General features: G+C 33.1%; 2 protein-coding genes across 2 annotated transcripts in view; one reads left to right on the forward strand and one right to left on the reverse strand.

Moving 5' to 3' along the window:
* Positions 1 to 1,441: 1,441 nt before the first annotated feature.
* On the forward strand, positions 1,442 to 17,930 carry LOC106472090 (elongation of very long chain fatty acids protein 4-like). Its single transcript, XM_013932720.2, has 6 exons — positions 1,442 to 1,625; positions 4,200 to 4,280; positions 6,863 to 6,919; positions 10,719 to 10,833; positions 11,753 to 11,880; positions 17,220 to 17,930. The coding sequence occupies exons 1-6, from the start codon at positions 1,464 to 1,466 to the stop codon at positions 17,436 to 17,438; spliced, it is 762 nt and encodes a 253-aa protein (XP_013788174.1). The 5' UTR covers positions 1,442 to 1,463; the 3' UTR covers positions 17,439 to 17,930.
* A 7,629-nt stretch (positions 17,931 to 25,559) lies between these two features.
* Positions 25,560 to 26,168, reverse strand: part of LOC106472089 (major facilitator superfamily domain-containing protein 1-like) — a 40,397-nt gene continuing 39,788 nt past the window's right edge. Inside the window, exon 13 of the mRNA XM_013932719.2 lies at positions 25,560 to 25,721. Coding sequence (XP_013788173.1) covers positions 25,560 to 25,721 — 162 coding nt within the window. The remainder of the gene's footprint in view (positions 25,722 to 26,168) is intronic.

The raw sequence follows: 26,168 nt of genomic DNA on the forward strand, positions 1-26,168 counted from the left end.
GATACGTCAGCAGCTTATTAAATCTTCATCATTATAAAATTAGGATTAGAAAAATTTACAAGCTTGGTAATGATTAACATAAACAGTAATTATCAACTTGCATCTTACGTGGAACTATATACACTTGTGAATTTGTAATAAGCTTGCTGTAAATAACTATGCAGCAAACTTCATCCCTTCTAACGAATCAGTATCACCCATTTCTTCATGTGAGGTTAGGTGTGTCAAGTGTGCAACAAGATGCAGAAGAAAACGACTTTTCCCGAGTTACCTAGTTCGGCATGAGATAAAGTTTTGACGAAGCATTGAGCTGTTACTCAGTTTCTCAGTCTAGACTCTAGAGGCAAATGCATTTTTTTTTCTCAACAGCAAGAAACTCGTACCTTCCTTGAATAAAGGATTTCAAGGCATTTTTGTTCATTAAATGGCCTGAAGTTAAATATATTTTAAAACTAGTTGGAGTACCCATCATCTGTACGTAAGTTATGTAAATCAATGATTATTAAAAGGTTATCTTAGGACATGAAAAGTTACTTCGTCTATATGTAATTGTAAAAAAACGCCCATAAGAACTGCAAAACACAAAATGTGAAACCGCAAATTTGCATGTATCTCTGCATGGACCCAACAAACCTTCATGCAACACACAGTACTATTATATTTATACATATTTTATTTGACAAGTTTTATAACAGTGTTCTTTAATAGCACCAAAAATAGCGTATAAATATAATTTGTTTTATCAACGAATTCTTAAATCTTTGATAATTTCAAAAACTATAATTCGATTTTTTTTCATGTATGCAATGGGCGACCCTGATAACAAATCTTGTCTGTTTTTAAGTGTGCACAGAGCATGGATAGCCAAATGTGTATCTTTGTGCTTAAACAAACAGATCTCTTTCTCCGGACTCTGAGCGATGGTTCTGTGGTGGAAGTTATTGATATATGGATGAAAATTATAAAAAATCGTATATATTTTCAACAGTACGGTAAAATAGGAAGGATAATTTTGATTTATAAGTGTAATGGAAAGAAAAGATGTATGATATATATATATATATAAAAAAACATGAAATCTTGTCTTTGACTTTTTTTTCAAAACATAATCGGTACTATAGAAAGGCTTACCTCCTTCCTTTTTCAAGGCCTATGGCGCTAAATAAAAGTGCGCAAAGTTTAAATAGTTTGTGAAACTTGCATGGTATGCTACTGAGAAACTCGTAGAAACAGATATGTTTCGCGGTGGCTTGATTGCCTATAATATTAAAATTCATGGTTCGATACCTGCGACAGAACATCACGTATATCCCATTGTGTAACTTTGCGACAAATAAGTAGATGTAATTGTAAAGTATTGATTTGGTAAGTTAGTTATTAAGTTTTATTGTGTTAATACATGTATGCTTATTATTTTGCTATTATGCAATTTTTCAGATCCCCGCACAGCAAACTGGTATCTGATGGATTCATTTGTGCCAACGGCCCTCATAATGGGTAGCTATGTAGTATTCATTGTAGTCGGGCTACAAGTTATGAAGAATCGGGCACCATTGCAGCTAAGAAATGTTTTAGTCTCGTATAACCTGTTTCTTGTGATGCTGTCAATATATTTATTTCACCAGGTATGTGCTTTTATTTGATAATATATGTTTTTTGTTTAGATGAAACAAATGTGCGTATATCTGTGATGTATTGGCTTCGTTTCAGGAAGGAGAAACATCTAAAATAAGCTGACCGTGTCAAGCGAAGTTTTCATTCACTGATGGTTCCTTGCCTCACCAATGTGAATTTGGTTCCGGTGACGCTGTTTATAGTTTAATAAAATCCACTCTTACAGATAATCAGCAACAGTTTCAGAAATGCCGTGCATACAAATATTTTGGGGTGAGAGGGGTGATGGTGAAAAGATAACTAGGGTTACTAAATTACATAACTAGTGCAAATACACTCAGTTACCAGACGTATGGAAATTTTGGATACTTTTTTGTAAAATTAACGTCGTACATGATTAAGGTCAAAATTAAATACATTCAAAATTACGTGGTTGCGCTAAGTTCGGAACAGTGTGAATATGAAGGTAATCATGGTCTTACATTCTGGGCAGTTTGATAACAAAGATAGGATCATAAACTAACTTTTGAACTTTTTACTAATTTTATGGGGTAGGTAGCAGTGCTACCAAAACAAATGATTTCATAGGCCTACTCCAATGCTGGTAGCCTGCTAATACATATCTATGATAAATGTTTCACTGCGCATGTTTGCTGTTTATTACACCTGCTCAAGCAGCAGTAGACACAACGAAAAAACAAACTGCGGCTTGATACAGAATTACAAGTGCCCGTTGATGGATTGTTGCCAACCGGCGAAAATACAGTTTTCAGTATGTAACGAATGATTACAAAAAAAGTTTCGTAGTTCAGTGCATTATATCTTGCAAACGTTATGACATAGGAAGGTGAAATTGGACACTGGTATTATGAGTTTTGTGGGGATATAAATGCTACAGTTTTCTCAGATTGCCACCAGAGGCGCCATTGTGGTTTCTTTCACATACTTCCCATCGGTGTAAGAGGGTCTGTCAATAGCATTGAAGCTAATTGAACTGACAAGTGTGCAGAAAGGCGAACTTGTGAAATGTTATTACATTAAAGGATGCATTGTCGAGGCAGTTCTCAGGGAATACCGTAGAGTTCATAAAATCTGCAGAGGGCAGATTAATCCATTGTTGCTCTGTGCAAGTTCTTGAAATATTTGAGGAGACAAGTTGCTTTTGTGAAAATCCGTGTACAGAAAGACCACCAACACCTACCGAAACTGTCGCTGAGGTCAGCCATGCCGTAACAGGACATGCTATCACAAGTGCACGTGAGCGCAGTAGTGCATGTTATATCGCCTGAAGTCTGGATTTACCAAGTTCAACTGTTGGTAAGGCTCTTCGGTCAACTTTGTGGATGTTTCTTTACCAGCTGCATTATGTTCAAGCACAAAAGGACACGGATTTAACCCGTGTTACAATTTTTGGCAAGACTACAAGTGTATGGCCAAAGACCTGCCAATAACATATGGTCTGATGAAGCATACTTTAACTTTTCTGGAATTGTCAACACGCGCAATTGCATTATCTGGCCAGGAACTAATTCACGTGTAAAACCATGTAATTACCACACCGCAGCATCGAAGTGTGATAGACACTGTGTTTTTCATCCTAGGATGGTGCCTCTCTTCAAATTAGTAACCAGGTGAAACACGTCTTGCAGAAACACTTTCAGGACAGAATCATTGTGAAAGGCCACTATTAGTTGATTTCTATTTGTGGGGATACCTGAAGTCACACGTGCACCATGAAGGGCCTTACACAGTTCCGGACCTCAAGGATACATTTGTCTGGGAAATGGTCAGCATACTAGATGAGGTGCACGTTGTTGCTGTAATATCTATTGTCACACGGATGTAATGCATTCTAGACGCTGGAGGAGCACATTTTCAACAGTTGCTGTGATTGATCAGACATGAGGACCTGGTGGCGCCCATGGCATTTACATCTGCATGATACCCTTAACATTCAGTGCAGTTTCACCTTCCTATGCTATACTGTGCAAGCTGAATTGTACAACGTTCTTTTTAATCACCATTTACTTGTATAAAAGCATTATGCGCGTGTTTCAATTTATACAGATTTGTAAGTATGTTATGTTGATAGCCACTTATGTACTACTTGGCTTACAATAAGCACACACACAACACCCAAATTAGTAAGGGCCAGCTGCATCACTTGGTTTAAACCTAATCTAACAATTGCAATAGTTGAACGTTGGGAAATATTGATGGGGCGTAACATCGTTCAGCAACAAAAATATTCAAAACAAGTTTTAGAAAAACATTTCCAGACATATTACCGGTATGACAAATATCCCAACGGTTCCGGTGCTCTTTATAGATATCGTCAATCGTTCTCTGTTTATTACCTGCGTCGTAGGATGTTATGCATATTCATACTTGTCACTCGAAAACAATTTAAAGACCAGCCAACCAACATGCAATTTTTTTATTATTAGGATAACATTTTAACAAATAACCTAGTATATCCAAATCTTTAAAACTATCTGTTAATGAAATTAGATGTAGCTTTCTTATTTTTTATGATTGATTAAGCACGAAATTATTTTACCAACATCCTTTTTCAATTGTTTCAGATTTTTCATTCAGCGATTGAGTCCAAATACAACATTGTCTGTCAAGGTGTAGAAAAGTCATCACATCCACGTGTTATTAGGGTGAGAATTGGTTAATAATACTTCTGAACTTAATAGGTTCTCGTTTAAAAACTTGTTTCTGTTATTTTTGATTTGCTACTGCTATTATTTACCCAATCTCAATTTTATCGTAATGATATTTTTGTCAAACTTGATTGCGAAAAGCTGCTCTCTTTTGATTTACGTTGATTTTTTCTGCCATTCATACTTATGTAGTAGTAAGTATACAGCTTGCTGATCGTTATTTATCTTTATTACCTATGCTATTATTTTACAGAAATTTCTCACTTAATCATTTCTTTGCAGTACTATTACACCATTACCGTCATATTAAATCAACTTTTTTTTCATTAGATTTGTCTTTTATGAAATATTGAAAATTTTTTGATATTTTCCATCTAAACACTTTTTAGCCCCCCCCCCCCCCAGTGGCACAGCAGTATGTCTGTGGACTTACAACGCTAGAATCCGGGTTTCGATACCCGTGGTGGGCAGAGCACAGATAGCCCATTGTGTAGCTTTGTGCTTAAATTAAAAAACAAACAAACAATCACTTTTTATTCCATCGTAATTACTAATGATATGTAATAAGTGCTTTTTTCATTTCATATCAACCATCGCTTACTTAACCAACTTCACAAAAAATCCAACTGGAACTGTAAGGGCTTGGCCTAATGGTTGGTATCTACGGTTACGAAATGAAAAGTCTTGGGTTAGAGATGCTGAAATCGCTCCCTACTCTTCACTCTGGTTAAAAGAGCTGGACAAAGCCCTTATGGCGGCGGATGCTGCGGTTTGGCTGTAGTCAATAGCACAAATTCAAGAACGGCTGTATCTTAATCCTAGTACTTTCTAATCTCGCCGCTAAACCAACGGTCACATAATGTGTCGTTCAGATTGAAAATTACAACGTCATTTGAGTGGTCAGAAGATGTAAAATCTGAAATAAAATTGTTCTATTACACCATATATCGTTACTTTACAATTTCGTTTTTGTATTGTTTGGTTTGTAGTTAAACACAAAGCTACACAATGGGCTATCTGTGCTGTTCCCACTACGGATATTGGAACCCGCTTTTTAGCGTTATACGTCCGTAGACTTTCCGCTGTGCCACTGAGGGCTTTATAACTTAATACACGCCGCGGAGTAACGCTAAAAGAAAAAAACATCAAGTCTTAAAGAATAGGCTTCATTTAAAAAAATATTAGCATTCGAAATAAGAACGCCATCGTAGCTATAATTAGTATGATAAAGAAAAAAAAATTGGAAGTTGAGACTAGTAGAATAATAATAACAGTAATTACTACGTTAATACAGGTAAAAGCACGTCACATATATATGGCCCGTGTTTTGAAATAATATTTAACAGTTTATACGTCTCTGTTTCTATGGACATACTATCATTAATTCTATAAAACAAAAGTCTTGTGAGAAGGTAGATATCACGGAAGTTACATTTTGCGTAACTGTCATCCCACTTCTTCTGGTATAACATGGTCGGTATTTTCAATGTGTTAGTAATGTTTATATTTATAGAAAAGTTACAAAGGCTCTTTGCCACCGTTCCTAATTTTGAATCACTGATCATAAAGAGACAGCCAATCAATAGCACCCTATCATTTATTATCCACACTAGGAGATTGCTCTCACTTTTATAACGCACCCATAGCTTAAAGTGCGCACAGTTTCGAACCGAGCTTGCTAGCTCTATCATAGGGCCAACTCACACCTTATGTGTTGGTTCCAATCATCAAGTTGTTATGTCACATCTGCTATTGAAAAAAAAAGAGAAAACAATATATGTTTATATATATTTTTCCTCACAAATATACAAAAATAATTTATTGTTATTTAAAAGATAAATACATTTATTAAACTAATTGTTACAGATTTAATATCGTGATCGACTTTACAACGGTAATGTTTTTTTTAAGCAACTAAAACTGCAACGTTTCGGGCTGAAGATGGCCCGCTCTTATGGGCTAAAACGTCGCGCTTTAGATGGCTTACAAACCCATATCCACTGTTAAGATGATCACGATGTTAAATTTTATAATCCAGTGGGATCCTCATCGTGTAATGATTGTTACAAAGGGGTACGTTATCGTCAGTGGCCGAAGAATCTCGGGAAATAAATGTAGAACAGAAATATTATGTGATAGTTTCGTATAGTTCTGATTGTTGACTGTGTAATGTCAAATAATATTAATGTGTATTTTAATTTAGTCGGCCTAACGAACATATTCACAAACTAATAAACCAAAAATCTTTTTAAAGTTGAAAAAGCACAAAAGTATCAGCTAATTATCTGCTACTTAATAGCAACCAAAGGATTTAGAACCGCCTAGTTTGATTAAGCTCTGTGATAGCAGTATTAAACATTCTGTTTCTCAGCCTTCTGCTAGCAACTGAAACTATGGCATTTGTACTGAATACTCAGTGTGCACAGTGTATCTTTATCCAGGATTATTTTATTTGTACTTATTGTTATTACCTGAAGAAGGACCCCAATTAAAATTTAGGTATAAAGTTTATTCATAGGTAAGATGTAGGCAAACATGTTGTAATCGTTTATATATATGATTACCTTTTTTTTTTGTAGATGGCAAGACTCATGTGGTGGTTTTATATTTCTAAGATTTTAGAACTCATGGACACGGTGAGTCGGTTCGATTCAATATACTATTTTTCTCGGTGTAATATTAGTATTTGTATGTCCAGTCAAGATTTGAATGTAATCGTTACAAATATATCAACAGTGTCGTTGATTTTATTCTTTGGTGCAAATTTACATGTACTTCCAAATTATCAGTTTGAATAATGAAAATATATGTACTGCTTGTGCGGTAAAACTTTACCTTAAATAAATATGTGAGGTGAAATGCATTATATATATAAAAAAAAAACTACAAAGTTTGGGTGACCTCTAGGATAGCATTTTTACAATCATAATAAAACAAGTAATTTATCCACCAAATTGTCGATTTGATGTATATTTTTCACTGTCGATGAAGTATTGTTCACTGTCATATTAAGTAGTCCCTCAGTGACACATCCTCAAGTCTAAAGACTTATAACGCCAAAAAACTGGGTTTCGATACCCATGGTGTTTATTGCTCTGTGCTTAACTACGAACAATAAACAATCATATTGATTAATTTTACTTTATACTTATTACAATTCTTAAAGTAAAGGAATGACCAAATAATTAGTGAAATCGCTTATTATCTATGTAAAATGTGTAGTAAATCCCAGTAGTAATTAGCAAAATTAAGTGCAATGCTAGTGTTATTTTTATTTAAATATTGTGTGTGAGTTATATGTGTGTTACTAGCCTTGCTTACCCGTCAAGAAATGAAATGTTGGAGTTTTGTAAAAACCTCCCTCAGAATATATTTTTCTAATTAGTCACATAACCTAAAAATTTCGGTTTAAACACCAAAAGAAGATGAAGCATCCAAAAACAAAAGGCCTAAGGTTTATGATAAATACTCTATTACAAAGTTTAAACCTAAAAATTAATTTCAAGTACCATCATTAGTTAAGACTATTGGCGATACGTTTGGGAAAAAGAAAGACAAATATTTTTTTCCGAAAAAGTAATAATAAAACTTAAAAAACCTTATGAAACTAATAAACACGTACGAATTATGGTTACTGATCTCAAACTTAGATGTTTTTAAAATTCGCCAAGAACTTTAAAATGTCTTCATCAAGCTAAGTATATGTATAAACCAAAACTAAAAAAAATTGGAATTCAAGCCATCCCTCGTGAACGTTCGAAGTATTGTTTACATACTTAAGCTTTGTTGTTAAACGACACAGAAAAACGGAGCTTTACCAAAAGACAACTGATATATATATTAGATCAGTAATCCTTTAACCAACAAAATCGTGGACCCCCAAGCGATGTGATCCATAAATATTTTAAAAATTGTGTTAACACGTGAAGAAGGATATTTCTTCGTTAATCATTTTCTTCTACAATTTTTCAAGTATCAAAATGACGCTGTTACACCTGTTTGCTGAAGCAAATTTAATTCTAGCTAAGTACACTGATATACGTCAAAAAAGTATCAAGCATCCACACAACACAAGTTTCGAAAATATTTTACATATAATCAAATTTTATTCTATATGTGCTAAAATATATTTAGATTTTTGTTTGTGAATTCCTTGATTTAGTTTGAGAGGTATTTGTGTGATGTTCAGATACAATGATATCTGCCAGAAAAGTATCAAGGTGCTATAATGTATTTAGATTTTTGTATATGAATTTCTTGATGTCGCACTGAAATGGAACGTTTAGGTTGAGAGGTATTGGTGTGGTGTTCAGATACAATGATATCTGCCAGAAAAGTACCAAGGTGCTATAATGTATTTTGATTTTTGTATATGAATTTCTTGATGTCGCACTGAAATGGAACGTTTAGGTTGAGAGGTATTGGTGTGGTGTTCAGATAAGTGTCAGAAAAGTACCAAGTATACGCATATCGCAGGTTCCGGAAATCTATTGCGAAAGAATCAAAGGAACACGGATACTAAAGTAACACAAATGTACAAATGAGACTATCCTTATTCTTACAATGGAATTGTAAATCTTAAACTCTGGCCAGCGCTTAGTGCTGATATAAGATTTCAACTGGCTGCTCGAGCCGAGCAGGATAAAGCAAAAACACTTCCACACCAAACAAAGATTAAATGAGGAAAATTGAAATGTCAAATCAGTCCAGAATCCTAGTGGTCAGTCCTTAAATTATCCAATTAATCAAAGAATATAAACCCAAAACTCATACTAATGTCTACAAGTCTTTGTACCATCCCTTGGAATGAATATGACCCCACTCCAGGAGGCCATGATACAGAAGCAGGACCAAGTAAGTATGAGTCTATGGAACCTATAAATATATACCCCCCCCCCCTAGTGGTACAGTGGTATGTCTGCGGATCTACAACGCTAGAAACCGGATTTCGATGCCGGTGGTGGGTGGAGCACAGATCATTGTGTAGCTTTATGCTTGACTTCAAACATACAAACAAACTAACTAAAAGTTTAAAAATATAGGGATGGTCAGCCTAGCTATAATGTGATTCCTTCATTGGCTGCTCTCCACGGAACATTCAACTGTGCATGTGCTGTGTGGTAGCTAGTTATGGCTGCCTCCATCATGCGCATGTGAAGACAGCAATTTGTCAGGTAAAGTTCAAATAGAATTCGTCGAAATCCATCTTTATAGTTCGCTATTCAACTTCAAAAACATAATCAGTAGACCTTCATCTTTTCATATGTTGATCCATTTATCCTAAAATGGGCTTTGGAACTTGGATGTAAACACTGTTGGATTTATTTCATCATTGAACCGATCAGTCACATTTTGACAGCAGCACGGAGCTATTCTAGCCACATATCGTAATTTAAAACGGACACAATACCTTTGAGATGAAAATGTTTGGACCTAAAGGGAATACTTTTATTCTGAAAGCTGAAATTTTTCAATTTAGGCAGGAACTTCTGGTTTCGTGTGAGCGATAATAGGGTTATTTACTAATTTATCGAATACGATGATCGGCTATTTATTGTTCATGATTGATGAACCAGAATATATAACTCCTTTGTTAAAGAGAACCAGAAACGGTGGATTTTTCACAGGATTCAGTGCACCTGAAAATATTCATATTTTGATTTACTCGCACTACGCGCTCGTAGCCCGCTTCGCGCGATTTCAGTTCTTTTATTTTTTCTTGTTGACATCCCTATGTTAAACACAAAGCTGCAAAATGTCTCTCTGTTCTCTGCTCATCATGAGTATGTAAAAACGATTTTTAACGTTATAAACCCTCAGGCAAACCGTTTAACCACGGTGTAAAATGTTCAATAAATACATGGCTGGATTTATACTACTAATATAAATGTTTTCTACTTTGGAGTAAGGCAAGTAATTTGTCCCATAGCCATCGTTGAAAGTTTCTGTACATTCAAAGTATTGACTGTTTCATTGTTTGTTAGTACTTCTCCAGTGATTGACATTTTGGTCTCTCATTCTTTCAAATCCCGACGCTCAGTGGCACAGCGGTAAATCTGCGAACTTCTAAATCTAGAAACCGGGTTTCGATACTCGTGGTGGGCACAGCACAGATAGCCCATTTTGTAGCTTTGTGTTTTACTATAAACAATCATCCAAATCCCTGATCCGCCACTGAATATTGATTTCAATTACATTAACAGTTTTGTTATAGCGTAATATGACTGTAAGCCGTTTCTGGTTTCTTTGAAGATGTTATAAAACTCTATAAAATCTAGCTATGGCTCATATTTTATTAATTCGCAAATGAAATTTCCTATTCATTACGTTAATTGTTTCCAAAAACCGTTTCAGGAAATAATATGAAAATCGATTGATTTTGACATGTATTATCTTTTAGGTAACTGTAGATAATGTTAACTTCTTGTTTTTCAGGTATTTCTGATACTTCGCAAAAAAAATTCACAAGTTACTTTTCTGCACTGCTATCATCACTTCACCATGGTGTGCAATACCTGGCTTAGCGTTAAATATGCTCCAGGCGGACAAAGTTTGTAACTTTACAATTGTTGTTCCTCTTTTTAGTGTGGGTGTGTTATTTTTATCTAAGGTATTGTAACAAGGGAATTCAGTAGTCTGTATTTGTGTACTCTGTTACAAAATACTGAAGTTTGGAAGCTACCTTGATAAAATAATTTCGATATGTTCAATTCCAATGTTTTTGTATTCTTAACATGTATCTGTTTAAGTTCTGATTCCTGTAATTTATGGTAACTCATCACATAGTCAGATGAGGCACACAAGTGATGTTTGCACCTGGTAGCCTACAAGCAATTTGAAAAAAATCTTGTAAAACTCAAATCTCAAAATTAATTTCTAAACAACATTTATGCCGTAGATTCCTTGATTATGTGCTCTATAATGATTGAGTATATAGTTTTGGTTCTAAACAACTACTCATGAAGATAAAAGGGTAAATAGATATAAGTTTAAGAACATTAAATTGCTACTCGGTTACTACCCTTTTTTCAAACTTAAAACTGAATTCTAAGAAGTATTAGTAAAAATTAAAGATGCAACTTGCATATAAGTTAAAATAACATTAGAAAAGCTTTTACTTGCATTTGGAACAGTAATGACAAAGCAGGTTGGTTTAATTCCAGAATGTGTTGCTATAGTTGAAAATATATATAGTCTAGAAACAGAGAGAATACAAGCTGCTTTTATTGCACTTTCTGTGTTTGAGGCTACTACCGTTACAATGACTGTGATAGAATATTCTTCTTTTTATTCCTTGCATCCTTGTTATCTTAGAAGAATATTGAAGGATTGTTTTAAAACACCTATAGAAGAACACGTCAAAAGCTTTTGACTGGAAGTGACTTCTTTTAATAATTCGATTATTAGAATAAAAACATTTTTATAGGTACCATTTTAATATACATTAAAACTACTTAATCTTCTTCCAGATTTTTTTATTGCGCTCTTAAACTCCTTTGTCCACGTGATCATGTATTCATACTACGGCCTTGCAGCTATAGGACCTCACATGCAGAAACATCTGTGGTGGAAACGTCACCTCACACATCTACAACTGGTAAGACCGTAACACAGATACTCTGGAAATAGGGCAAATTATTATGAGAATCCTATGCTAAAGAGTTACTGACACAAATGCATAACAGAGTTCCCTACTAAACTATTGGACTTGATAACAGTGTATAATTTTAAAACTTGACGTTTTTTTTTTCAGCAATGAATTGGTTAAGTTAGTCTATTTCTAGGTTTGTGGCTATATTTATTATGGTCGTAAAGAATACCTTGAGAAACAAGCTACATGAAAGTCAGTGGTAGGTCTCTTGCCCATATTCTGTTTCCTAAGTATTAAAAAAAGCTCATTTTTAAAGTTATTGAACGTTTAATTAACTAAATATTTTGATCAAGTGTTGACATAGTCCATTTTATAATTCTACCAAAGCGAGCTCTGTTAAAAGTAAACAATGTAACCGTTTTTTTTTCTGTTGTTGTTTTTTTTTGTAAAAAACAACAACAAAAATACACACACATCAGATTGTGTACCTAATGGTGATGACAAAAGCTGAAAGTTTATTCAACCTGTTGTGGATGATGAATGATACCACTTCCTATAAATATAGATGTGTGTGTATGTATTGTGATAACTTGTTACGTGAGGAGTATAATCGACTATAACCAAGAGACTAAAGAACCAGTAACAAATCATTACACATTTAAAGATTAACATAAAAAATAATAAGTTAACAACAGTGTAACTGTGTTATATCGTCTAGTGTACCTTATTTGTATTTTAGACATTTTTGTTGTACTTTTTTAGAGAATGTGCAGCGTCAGTAACATTTTTAGTAAAACCAAAAGGATATTTAAAAAATAAACGGGCACGGGTGGGATCTGTAGTTGAGTCCTGCACTTCGGAGCTGGCAAGCCAGGTTCAGATCCGGGAGATACAGCTAAAATATTTACTGCACTTTAAACTGTGGATGCGTTATAAGTGTGACAGGCAGTTCCATAACGTCGCTCGTGAGTGGTAGGGTTATGATGACTGGCTACCTTCCCTCTAATCAGTAATTCAAAAGTAGGGACGCCAGCAGATAGCCTTATTATCTTTGCCATAAAATACAAATTCAAGAAACAGTTTATTTACAGGACAAAAGTCAATCCGGTTGAGTAACCTGTAGAATTACTCGCAGAACAAAGTTTAAAATTACGATAATCAGTTATATTACTTTCAAACCCATTACAAATGTAAATAAAGATCGATATATACATGGCGATCAAATCATAACGTCGGAAGACACTCATATTTTTAACCTTTAACCTGGATCCCCTCCCACACATTTATCGGAGTAAACTATGAACAGTCAGTTATACAAATAATAAATATCATCAAATGAAAAGGATATTCTTACTTATCGCTGCTACAGATACCGCTGATGAACGAATATTTTTTAAGCAACTTCTTTTTGGCGAGGAGTTTGTCATCAAATTCTGAGCAATTGTCATTCATATTCACCCTTGTGGTACTTTAAATAAATGCTTCACTTCTTGAAAATTGAACAATGGCTATGAACATGACCTTCCGTTTTCGGGTGACGTATGCAATAGTGACATCATAATATCTGCTGTTGCCTGCCTTATAGCCAACTTCAGAGGAAGCAGCAAAGGCTATGCTGAGCCATTCCGAGCCAGGCCTTTTTTTTCATGTATTTTAGTAGGCCAAATTGCCCCATTACTATAGCCCAAAATAGCACTGTTGGGCCAAACATAGTGTGGCGTTTCTTAATCAGTGTTAATATGATTAAACATGATATTGACAGTGCCCTTTCACTGGCTTGGCACACCGGTCATTTCTGCATAAATAAGGCCTAATTCGAGCTGTGTGATATTTTTATTCAGGTAAAAAAATCCATATCTGTTGATTAACGGTTGCCAGAGGCTTAAGTTAATAACTAGAAGTATAAGGAAGTTACAGATTTCTGGTAAAAAATGAAAACTGGGATATTTATCTGTCGTGAGAAAATCTGCCCGGACACTGGAACAAAATTCCAAAAACCGGGACTGTCGAATGAAACTGGGATGTCAGAAAAACCCTAATTTTAGAAGTCTTGATACATCGAGAGACAAATTAAAAATGAACAGTCTACAAAATTATTGACAGTACAAAACAATAATTTTCTCTTTATTTAGCTATCAAAACATGCTCCCAAGCCAATGAGGCCTGGAATAGCCTCGTGGTTAGGGCGCCCTCATTAGGAGCTGAATGATTTCAGAGAGTATTCAGGTCTTGCTGACTGATGTGCTAGGTTGACCGTGTTTTTACTTAGGTAGATAAGAGAAGGCTTCTGTTATCATTATTTTCCTCCTATGATTTTAATATTATTCCATTTTATTGTATGGCCTTCTCACGTTCACCATGGAGGAGCTATGCGTTTTTAAGGAGAGGTTTTAGTGGCGTGTTTATCTTCATTATTCTTGGCATCTTCTGTATTACAAATCTAGTTATTTCTGGAAACAAGGAAGTCAGTGACGCCCGTGTTTACGATATTTTTGTAGTTTAATGTATGTATATATATCAGTATCTGTGTGATTCCTGTAAATTCATGAGATATGTGTCTTGGTACAACCATTACATCAATCTTCTAGTTCTATTAAGAATTTTATAGCAGGATGTTGTCTGTTCAGGTTATTCATAAATTATGGAACATTGAATGCAGTATGTGACCGCGTTACGAATATAACCGAGCTAAACACTGGGTCACAGTGCAGCTGTTTTGAGAGTGTTATCTTCGTAATGTTCACTGAGTGTTGCTGATAGGGTAGGTCCTCTTTTTTGTCGGAAATAAGTTGGGTTGATACACAAAGTTAAGTTATTTTTTATCGTGAAGATTGCCAGTCTGATGCAACTGGAGAGACCCCAATTGGATGGGTAACGCGCCAGACTCTTATCAAGAGGACCCAGGATCGAATTCGGACACCCAGTACTACATATAGCCCTTCTTAAGAGTTCATGAACAACCCAAATACAGAAGTACCGAATAAAAATATATTCATTTCACGTTCAGTATGTACATTATTATTCGTCACTTCTGTTTTCTGGCTACGTTTTCCTCCTCATGATTCCGTTCTCAGAACTTTAATGAAGAGGGCAGCAGAACAACAGTCAAAGTATATGACATAAACCAATTGGTAAAAAGCTATGTGGGAAAAAGATAACTACTTAATACTTAAACTTAGGTGATCGTATAGGCCACTAATTATGATATCAGTTATTACTGCTATACGTAATGTCTTTTTAACGTATTATACCTTTACATTTTACTTTGAAAAATACCTTATGTAAATCTACACTATTATCACATTATGCTGCTGTCACATATGTAATTAAATAATTTGGTTAATTTTTTTCAGCCGAATAGCATTCATTTTATTGTTATACGAACATGGCAAGATGCTTTATAAGAACCATGTGTCATTGCTACTAACTACAGGTTTTACATGTGCACAAGTTAACCTTGGATGTCTGGTTTACTTACGTTGTGCATTTACAGAACTAAGCCCACATTTTAACAATATACCGGTCAGATAATAGGTTAGGTGCTATATTTCGTTGCTGTAATTTCAAAGAGGGGCGAATACTAAACTTTGTTTTTTAGGGTGTATTCTAGTAGTTTGGCCTTTATACTTGTATAATTATATTCCTTTTTACTGTTTGTAATATTTTATTTCAACTCTGATTCATGAGAAGCGATTACCTTTTCACAACTGTTAGCAAACGATGAATAGTTGGTAGTTTATAGAGGTGTTACAGTCACGTGACTACTTCTTCTTTATGTCGCCATGTTGGAATGAAAACAAATGTGAAGAGGTGTTAGATTTGTGTCGTTAGACTTTGCGCATGGGCACTTATGCTCTGCTAACTTTGATAGACCGTGTATTTCTTCCGCTGTGGGGATCGTAGTTGCGAATTAATATATATTTTACTGTTGGCAAGCATGTAGTTTGTACCCTACTTTTATTTGTCTGCCCTATTTGTGTGGGTTTCGTTGTAACTTGACTATTTGTTTCATTAAATTAGAGGTGGTTTTCTGTTACGCCCATTTCTTCACACACGAAACGTTAGCTAACCGTTGAAATACCTTTAAATACAAATTTCAGGCTGTGAATTTATGGTTCGTTGCCCTTTACCGCAAGAATTTTCACAATTTGGAGTCGTGGGTGCGCTATAAGAGTAACAATCACATCGCACTATCCAGTCAGACAGCAGTAGTTGTTGGTGGGTAAGCTGCCTTTTCTTTAGTCTATCAGTTTAAAATTAGGGACGATTATGCGGAGATAGGTTTTGTGTAACTTTTCGCGAAAAACCTGAAACAAACAAACTTTATATTTCGTAAAAGTTCAACCTTGTTTGGAAACATCAGTTGTTTTGGTATTTCTCGTAAAACAAATAGCGATTTTAAAATAGATTTAGAAATAATTTGATTTTATAAAATAGTTTTGTTGAAGCAAGAATAGTACGTTTTTATAACAATCTTCATTTGTGGCACCATGAACAAGAATTTTCCTTTAAACGTGATAGGTGAAGCTTTTTTTCAAGTATGGTATCTCGGGTATTCCCCCTGCAGTTGTTAAACATTCTTGTGCTTATTAATCTTCCACGCAAAATAAGCTACATCAAAAAATAAACAAGGAAAGTTACAAACTCTCGACAGCAATTACGTTGTACACTTAAATGATACATAGCAATGGCCTTGGAAACACGTTATGTATATTTACATTTATAACGATACGAGTTAGTATTCTATAGGCAGTTATGCCCGAATCACTTTGGTTAAAACTGGAGAGAGATGTTTCTTTGTTGTTAATCTTAAAGGTACAGAAGGGGCTAGCTGTGCTCTGCCCACCGCGGGTATTGAAATTTGATTTTTAACGTTTTAAGCCCTCAGGCTTATGTATGAGCCACCAGGAGGCCGGGCAAAATGACAAGTCTGTATGTCGTATTGTTTTGTGCAGTGCGTGTGTAATCTCTTGTTGTGGCTCTGAACACATTAAGAAAACTGTATACAAGCTTTGTATAATATGTATATAATGTTACTAAATATATGTTTAACCTAAAATTAACAATTAAATAATGCATATTGAAATAAAATGAATAAACTCGGTCTATCAAGGAAACTGTAGTAGTTGTCAAGATATGAAAAACTTAGATCCAAGTTGTTTCAAGGCCGATGGATAACCAACCATTCATATAAAAATAGACCTGTTTCTGCTGCTATTTTATTACTGCTTCTTTGTTTCGTAATGCTGATTATTTGATAAGACAACATTGCAGATTAACCGAAAAAATCATGTTTTCAGAATTAAGAGTTGACTTGTGATAACAGTTTTTTTTATTCCATCTAGATCCAATTTTTCGCTATGTCATCTCACATTCTAAGTGGAGTTATCAACAATTGTGGTTATCCGATTTGGTTTGGGACAATCCAGTTTTTATACGTCGTTTCTCTCATTATTTTATTCACTAACTTTTACATGAAAGCGTATTTACAGGATTATAAAAAGTCAGTAATTCAAGCAAATAACAAAAAATATGAACTTCAACTCAACGGCAAAACTGACTAATCGTTAACATCTTAGTTATGTTACTTTAACTATTACTTTTGGAAATATTATTTACTCTCATACTTGATTTATAAGTTACGAAAACAATATCGTTTGATGTAAACTTTAATATAATGTTTCACGTCTCATTGATAGATTATTGTAACTTAACACCCATCACATGGTTGACGGACGATTTGTTCTATTCCTGGTACAGCATCTGGTTTTGGCTAAGATATCAAAGTATTAAATGTGTATTATAACGCCTCCATACTGGGTTGGGCATATTAACTTATTGTTAAGTTTTAGTAACTCAAGTTTATACTCAATTTTGGATACTGTGTAAATGACGATTGATATCGAAAATGTTATTTTTTTAAATGTATAGCGTTACTAAAGAAAAGTACACTGTCATATTATATAAACTTCTTGTTTTGGTCTTGTACACTGAACTTGATGAAAAATTATAAAAGTTTTTGTAACAAGTAAAACAAAAATAAAAGGTTTAATGTATATTTTTTATTATTATTTAACAATTTTGCGTTTCTTTTGAGGTACACATTTATGTAATATTTAGTTTTGAACCGGTTCAGTGACTCAAATCCACGTTATTTTTGTGTGTGTAATTACAACAGCATCGTTTATCATTAAAGTCATAAACAATTGTAAAGGTAGGAAGTTACCGACTCATGACAATTATTATACAAAGTATACAACGAAACACTGTGAAATAATGTTCTAATATTGTAGTTAGTACTAGAAGTTGTGGTGTTAGGGCATGGAACATTAATAATTGACAAAAAAATCTTGCATGATCTACCTATCAGAGATATCAGCAAAATAACTTTTAGGAAAGTCGTTCATTATCTGTGAATTCAAGAAATTGAATGATACACACATACAGGAATATTTCAATAAAAAACAAACATTCAATACCCATCACCCATAAGTAGAATCATGTATATATACTGATTCCATTTTATTTTATAATACCTTAGGTTTACCAAAGTGTAAAATATTGTATTAGCATATTGATATACCTAATGTAAATCTTTGACAATCAACACATTCTGATCCAACCTAAAGTATTCCCAATGTTTTTCCAATCTGATTTTTAAGAAGAGTGGATCAGTAAGGTTGTTTACATACGAAAATATGCAATACATTCAAAAGCACTTGCAGTGGAGAGAGTGCAATGTATCTCGAAATGAATGAAGAGTTGTTTAAAGGTTTACAGGAAAATAAATGTAAGAGGAAGAGTTATTCAACTTCATCTAATATATACTTGTTTTGTATTCCTATGAAAACTGTCTCTTTTGTAGTCTCATATGTGCATGATTTATTTTGAGACGAGTTTTGAAGCTTAACGCATGCAAGTAGTATACATACATTTGGGGACATCCAGACATGTGGAGCACACAAATGCAGATTGTCAAGATCTGATCCCAACGTCGGCACCGATAAGATGTTTCACTCAGGTCGCAGGCTTAGTGGGTAATTTAGCACAGCTACCTCAGGAGGTGAATTATACATCACATTCACTAGGAGCTACACTTTACGTCCAAACATCAGTAATTCTGGTGAACAATCAATCAATTGACCATAGCTGTATATATCACATGTGATCATCCATATCAATCAGGTCATATTTTACAAACACACACACAAGAGTGTTTAATTCATTCAGCCAAACCATCAAGTTGAGGATAATGTGGTGAACTACTCTTTCTCATGCTGATTATTTTATACAACTCTACAAACAACTGGCTATTGAAGTTTGCACCAGAACCATACCGGTAAGAGGTTCTGTCTCAAACCTATATTTTATATAATTTTATTGATTGTAACTAGTTTTACAAAAGTAATTTAAATAGTTCATTTAACAGAGAAAATCTTAAGAATTTATGTGAAAAGCTTTTTAAATTTTTATCTCTTATATGGAAGTCATAAGTAAAATAAGTGTAATATTTGTGATAGTGGAAATATCTATCCTTAATTACCAAGTGTTCACTGTCAGTAGGATCTCTGTTGCTTCTGCCTGTTAGAACACTTTTAATAATTTCCCTAAAATTGAGTGAAATCCCCAATTTCTCATGTAAAATACACAGGGTATGCTAGCAGTGATTAGTATGACTTACTGTAAATTGATGTTATTTCTGTATAATATAATTAATGTTATTAGGGATCCCATAACTAGCAGTTAATGACCCAAGAACAATTAGTGCATAAATAATTTCAAATAGCTGAGAAGACCCCACTGGTAATTCTATGGATAATTGTTACTTTTTTTACACTAAAATAAAAAAGTAATATCTGGATTTCATGAAAATTATACATGTGCAAGTTTCAGAAGCATTTCTTGGGTATTTTTAATGGAAACATCATCTAAAATGATTATTGTTCATAGCTCTATAATATATGGTAAATAGTGGAACCAGGAAATATTAGATTGTTTGACATGTGAATTTTCACCTTGCAGAGAACCCTTTGAAACAAATCAAATTGTTATGATTCACAAGTGAAAGATTGTGAATTTTTTTAATGAAATAAACAACAAGTGAAGATGAAACTCAAGGAAGTTTAAAGTAATAATTCATTCTTCACATTAAAGTGTATATACATTGTTCAACTATTTATAACTTCTGATCAAAACCAATAAATTAGTCAGTATAGGTACAAGATATATTAAATGAATACACAAGAAAACTGAAACCCAAAATGATCAGAATGGATTGAATCAACAATTGAGTACCATTGCTATTAGAAATATTTTCTGCCATAATCCTGCTCTTAACAACTCAGGAAGTTCAGCCATCTTAATCCTAAATCCATATACTGAGCTTACCATATATAAAAAAAAATTAAATGCAATTTGAAATATATTCAAAAGTATCTTAAACATTAAAGTCAATAATATTCATGAAATAAAGTGTATGTCAGTACAAACTCACTTACAGCTATTCATAATTCATTCATTCTCTTAATAAATAAATAAAAGAGGAGGTGGATTGTGATAGATACTCAGGCAGATAACATTTCTTTACAAATCTGGCTCTTCAAACTCGCTTCTTAAAAACAAATAGTTCTTCCTTGTCTTAAGTTATTGACTATTCTTCTCTAAGTTAGAGACAGCAAACTAACTTCACAGTGGAGTACAGTCCATAGCTAATGTTCTATACTCCAGGTAGATCCCTTTTTATATTTTGGCATCTAGTTATGACTACCTTAAGGTAAATATTCCCTGGTTGAATAAAATAAAAAAAGTTAAAAAGGAGGTGAAATAATTTCAAAACCAAAATGTGAAAAACTGTAATTTGGAAAATAAGTAGCTGAAGCCTACTTAATATAATAAAGTAGACAAGAATAGATATAGCTCAATATCAGTTTAAAAAAAAAACTGGAACATGAGGAAAGCTAGAAACTCAAAATACACTTTCACACATTAGAAACCTCAGAACTTTTTCAAATACCTCTGGAATGAACAGCTATATAATAATCTGTTCTCTGTCTTCATGAACAACTTCATTAGTACAAATTGACTGGTACCAAGAAATGTACATTCTTTTACTATAATCAGAGCGACACTTTTTTCATGAAATATCAAAGACAAAAAAGAAATAAAAATATTTAATGTTAAGATTAAATAATGATTAAAAACTTTGAGCAGAGAATAAAAGCAACTGAAAATAATTACAGAATCAGCCTTTCCTCAATACAACGTAATTTCAGATATTTGATGTGAATTACAGTCCTTTTGATAATTACACTACATACAGGTATAACAATTTAAGCAAGTGTTAACTCATCCAAAATACTTGACTTTCAAATTAATAACAGTAACTGTTTTACTTGTTAAGAACAAGATGACATCAGCAACAAGTTATCCAATCCACCGTTTATTCAACATATAGTCATTTCTTTATGTAAACTTTACTAATATTTATGTCATCTTATGTAATATACACATATATGATGGTTATAACCCTATCATAACTTAGAGAAAAAAAGCATATATCTTTACTGAGGTATATTAACATAGAATTATACAAAATTTCAGTATAGCTTGTCTGTACACAGATGGATTTTGAATATAAACAGGATATATTCAACTGTGAACTGTTAATCCTGCCTCAAGTTCACACATATGGCCAGAACTTGTGCAAGTGTCTGTCTGTATATAGCCAGTACACTACATAAGTCATTAACTGCTTTTATTATGATGTCTAACCTGCTAAACCTTATGCATAATATTGATCCTGGAATTTTTTTTATAATGAGACTGGTCTCCTGATGTGAAAAATTCTGGTTGAGCTTGAACTACTATCACAGAGAAGCCATACAAAGATTGAAACTTATAAAGATCCAGTAAAAAACGCATGTCCTAACATCACTTGCACATTTTCCTATTACTTCATCAATAAATGTTACCTTTAAACAAATGTGTTTATTCTTCATTTGTTTGTACAAGTTTGTGTTCTGCATATAAATTCTAACCTTCCATTCTCTAGAATTAATATTTGTCAGTTTCTGTTAAAAATATCAAAGATTAAGTTCTAAATTACAATTTTTGTGCCTGAACATTTGTTTTTGTGGATTTTTAAGTCAAAAATATTTCTCTGTTTTCTGCTTGTTTCTTCTGTTAATTATTGAGTTCTGTATTTTGGTGAAGTAAAAAGGTCTGAAAGTCCATTCGAAGATCACAAAGACTTGATGAAGATGAGGAAACAGCAACTAAGATCTAAGAATGTAGTAATCTTTAAGAAGAGTCCTCATCTGAAGTCCACATTCTCACAGATCCCGGAGCTACAAGGTATCATGAAGAATAGGTGTTGCCAGCAGCTTAGCCACCTGGAGGCTGAGAAGCTAAACTGCTGGCATCTGTATTCATTGTCACTGTCCAGTAGTGATGATGCAAAACAGCTTGCAGACATTCAGTGATACTGCTAAGGAGGAGCTGAAGTACTTCAAATAATGGTTTCAAAATCAATTGATCTTTAAGTCATGGTTTCAATGCCAAAGGCTGACAAAGCATCTGAAGTTTGTTAATAAGAATCACTGTAAATTGTAAATGTTTTTTTGTTTTGTTTTACACACGTCTCTTAACTTACCCATTTTGGACTGAAAATGAGAGGCAAGTAAAAGTAGCACTTCAGGTGTATCATTTGTCTCTCACAGGTTACTATCTAAGAGACCATTTATCAAGTACTAGAACTCCTCATATCTGAAATACTAATTTACACGCCGCCAAATGGACAGATTAAGAAGAACGTGGAAAAAGTAACACCTGTAGTTTACATTTTTTATCACAAACTTTAAACCTATACATCTTTAAATTCTAAGACAGATCAAGTTAATTGGGAGTTTTGTAAAAGATGTTAACTATTCCTTTGGTCTGCACACATGTACTGTTAGAATCAACATGAAAATACTGGTAGTTCTAACAGCTTTTTAAAAAATGTTAAAAGAACTTTAATATGAAGTACTTATTTGACAATAATATTTTTGGTCAATATCAATATATATATTTAATAGTTATATTTTGTTTTCTATACATAACAAGTTTTTACATTTGTCCATGTTTTTGAATACATTCAACAAAAAAAAAGGATTTCTATTCTCTTGATAAGCTGCTACCTTAGAATATACTTGCTAATACACTATAAAATTGGTTGAGACAAATCATGTTATTTTGTTATGCTTCTGACTGTTGTTTACAATTGGTTTGAATATACATAATCATGCATGGATTATCAGCTGGCAAAAAATACCAGAACTCCTTGATGGTCACTGGCTAAACACCAGAACCCACTGGCATTTTGCCAGCTAACAACTGCTAATTTTGAGCCCTAGAAATAATCCCCAGTACCAGTGGTTACCTTGAAGTTATTTTTACATATTGTCTAGCAAATAAATCATTTTCTAAATATGACTGTCATTAAAAGTATACAGTTGGTGGTTTTTAAAGACATGAGATCAAAAGCAACCTCTCATTAAATACAAGGAACTTTATTAAATAAAAAATAGTATTAAAAAGTAGACATTTGAAAAAATCTAAAATGTTACGTGCATTTAAGTAATACACATATCTAACTTCACTAAGTGCTTCTATCTCTATATGTGTTATATACAGAACCATAATATGAAGTAATTTGGAACAAAATAAATCAATATCATAGTTCAGCACCATACTTTACAATTTGAACATTTACAAGTATGTTTGGTTGAATTATGAACATAGGGGCAAATTCAAGCAATGTATAAACCATCAAGTTGCTCTAAAAGACATAAAAATGAAAATAATAATATCATTTGCATACCCAGTTTTCTTCAGGATTAATTGGAAATGTTATTAAGTACTGCAAACCCTTTTTAATATTCCTAACTATACAATCCAGGGTACTAGTTAGTAACAGTAACACCTAAAGTGTATACTGATATTGTACAGTATCAATTAAATGATGACAATGGTCTCTGTGTTAAGATGCATGATGATTCTATCTCTGAATAGTTTCTACTCAAATAAAAACCTTTCAAAAAGAGGTTTTCTTGATTTTCATTGCCTGACTTTGTTAACTTTAAGAAATTACATTGCATTGTTGAAATAAGATCACACAACTTTTGCTAGAGATTTGGAACATGCTTCACCTCAAAACATAACTTACCCTCACTATTCATTACAAATGAAAACACTTCAGAAATTTGTTTTTTTTTCATTCTAGTGCAATACAATTTATAAATAATGAGATTTTCTTAAAACTCCAACAGTAAAGCAGATTTGATATTTCTATTAAATGCACAGTAATAAAACAGAAAATTTTATCACAAAATATAAAAGAATACTTAAAGAAAGATATCAATACTAAAAAGCTGAACACCTTAGTTACAAATAAGCAATAACCCTTTCATACAGTGTTCACATCTATATAAAATCAAGATTACATCTATATAAAATCAAGATTACATCTAGTTACTTAGTATGTTGTAAACATTCCATATCACATCATAGATATTATTAGCATAAATCAAAAAGCAGCATACATCCATAAAATACTTACGTCAACAAAATATCAGTATTTAACTCAGTTATTTAGATAGTTTGTAGACACTTCGTTTCAATGCACTTCCTAACATACATTGAAAAGACAATTTGATAATTTATTTTACTACTTACTGACCTTGGGAGAAATAAAGATTTGTAAATACAAAAAAAAAAGTTTAGTGATACCAGGTGGCCTTTAAGAATACCTCATACTTCCAAGAATACATAGTAAATTAACAAATAATGATGTGTAAGCAAAAGTTTCAAGACTCAGGTTTTATATAATCTTTTAAAGAAAAATATTCTGACAGGAACTATTGATACTTAATAAAACAGTTATTGTTGCTGCAAGAGCTTAGGACAGATAAACTAGACAATTTTGTTACCACAAAACAATTTTGTCTTGTTTTCTTACAACAAACAATAACCAGCATAATTGCCATTTCTGTGGTATTTGCCAATTTTCTTTACAAGTGTCTCAATAAAATAATGACACATTTCTGAAATCTTAATATATGTCATTACTTTTTTGCTTTAAAACACACACAAACATTATAATATGAGAAAATTGTACCACCATGTAAAATAGTGCTATCACTCTTAATTACACAGAAATGAATATCTTAAACGTTTTGCAACTAGTACAAACATTTAATACATATCAATATCGATCTTTTTACTGAAAATAAGTCTATGATTGTAAATTAGTTATGAAACTATCAGTTTTTAAGTTGATATAAGTAGGATATTTACTTCAAACAACATACGTACTCAACATTAAAACTACAAATAATTGTGAACTTACCAAGTCATTCCTACTTGTAAATACCAATACTCGTGGTTTTTGTGGCTACATAAAAGTACAGATCTAAGTGATAAATATACATTTGCTGGTCAACTATAAGTTTTTGGACCAACAACACAGTACAACCTTTGATTACATTAGTTGTTTTTAAAGAAATGTAGTTTTCATCCCAAACTATTACTTCTTTATGTCAGGTGAAAAAAAATGATGCATTTGCTTTGAGATTCAATTTATACACATTAAAAAATAGGAAGTCAAACAGATTAAAGGTACAGCAACTTATATTTTATACACATCCTTATGTTATAAGTGCATCCTGATCTGAAGAGTCTGGGTTAGGAATGACAGATGGGTCAGTCTGTTCATAGGTAACATCAGATGATGGTCTTTCATCAGTTTCCTCTTCGTAACGACGTAGCAACAGATTCATCTGTTTCTTACTCAGATTAAGAACTCCTCCCTGGTAAAAGCAAAAACAATAGATCTCACAAGGTTCCATAAATGTTTAATACAGGTTTCACATCAAATTTCTAAGATTTTTTTAGAGAGACAAGTGAAAACTTATTCTATGTGACTAAGGAAAAAAATTATTATCTAAAGTTATTATTAAACTTAAATGTTAGTAGTAAGTATCAAATTATAAGCTTTATATTAATAATAAAACTAAAAGCAGGGGTGTGGTATTAAAATAACCTGATACCTGGGACAACAAGTTTAATTGTTACAATTTGCTCACTGGACAATTATATATATATATATATATATTGTTATGCCTCCGGTTGTTAGTTAATATTCCGTAAAAATTCTTTCCGAAGAAACTTTAGCGATACAAGTCCGTTCTTAAATAAAACTGGTTTATTCTTTCCGAATACAACTTTGCAATACACTTAATTTCCACAGTCGTGCT

Source organism: Limulus polyphemus, unplaced genomic scaffold (assembly GCF_000517525.1).
Source record: "Limulus polyphemus unplaced genomic scaffold, Limulus_polyphemus-2.1.2 Scaffold5074, whole genome shotgun sequence".
Lineage (NCBI taxonomy): Eukaryota > Metazoa > Arthropoda > Merostomata > Xiphosura > Limulidae > Limulus > Limulus polyphemus.

Bases quoted from the DNA above. Each gene is read 5' to 3' on its own strand.
- LOC106472090 (XM_013932720.2), top strand. From the start codon at position 1,464: ATGGATTCATTTGTGCCAACGGCCCTCATAATGGGTAGCTATGTAGTA. The intron at 4,281-6,862 runs GTGAGAATTGGT...TTTTTTTTGTAG, and splicing joins CACATCCACGTGTTATTAGG to ATGGCAAGACTCATGTGGTG. The intron at 11,881-17,219 runs GTAAGACCGTAA...TATTCCATCTAG, and splicing joins ACCTCACACATCTACAACTG to ATCCAATTTTTCGCTATGTC.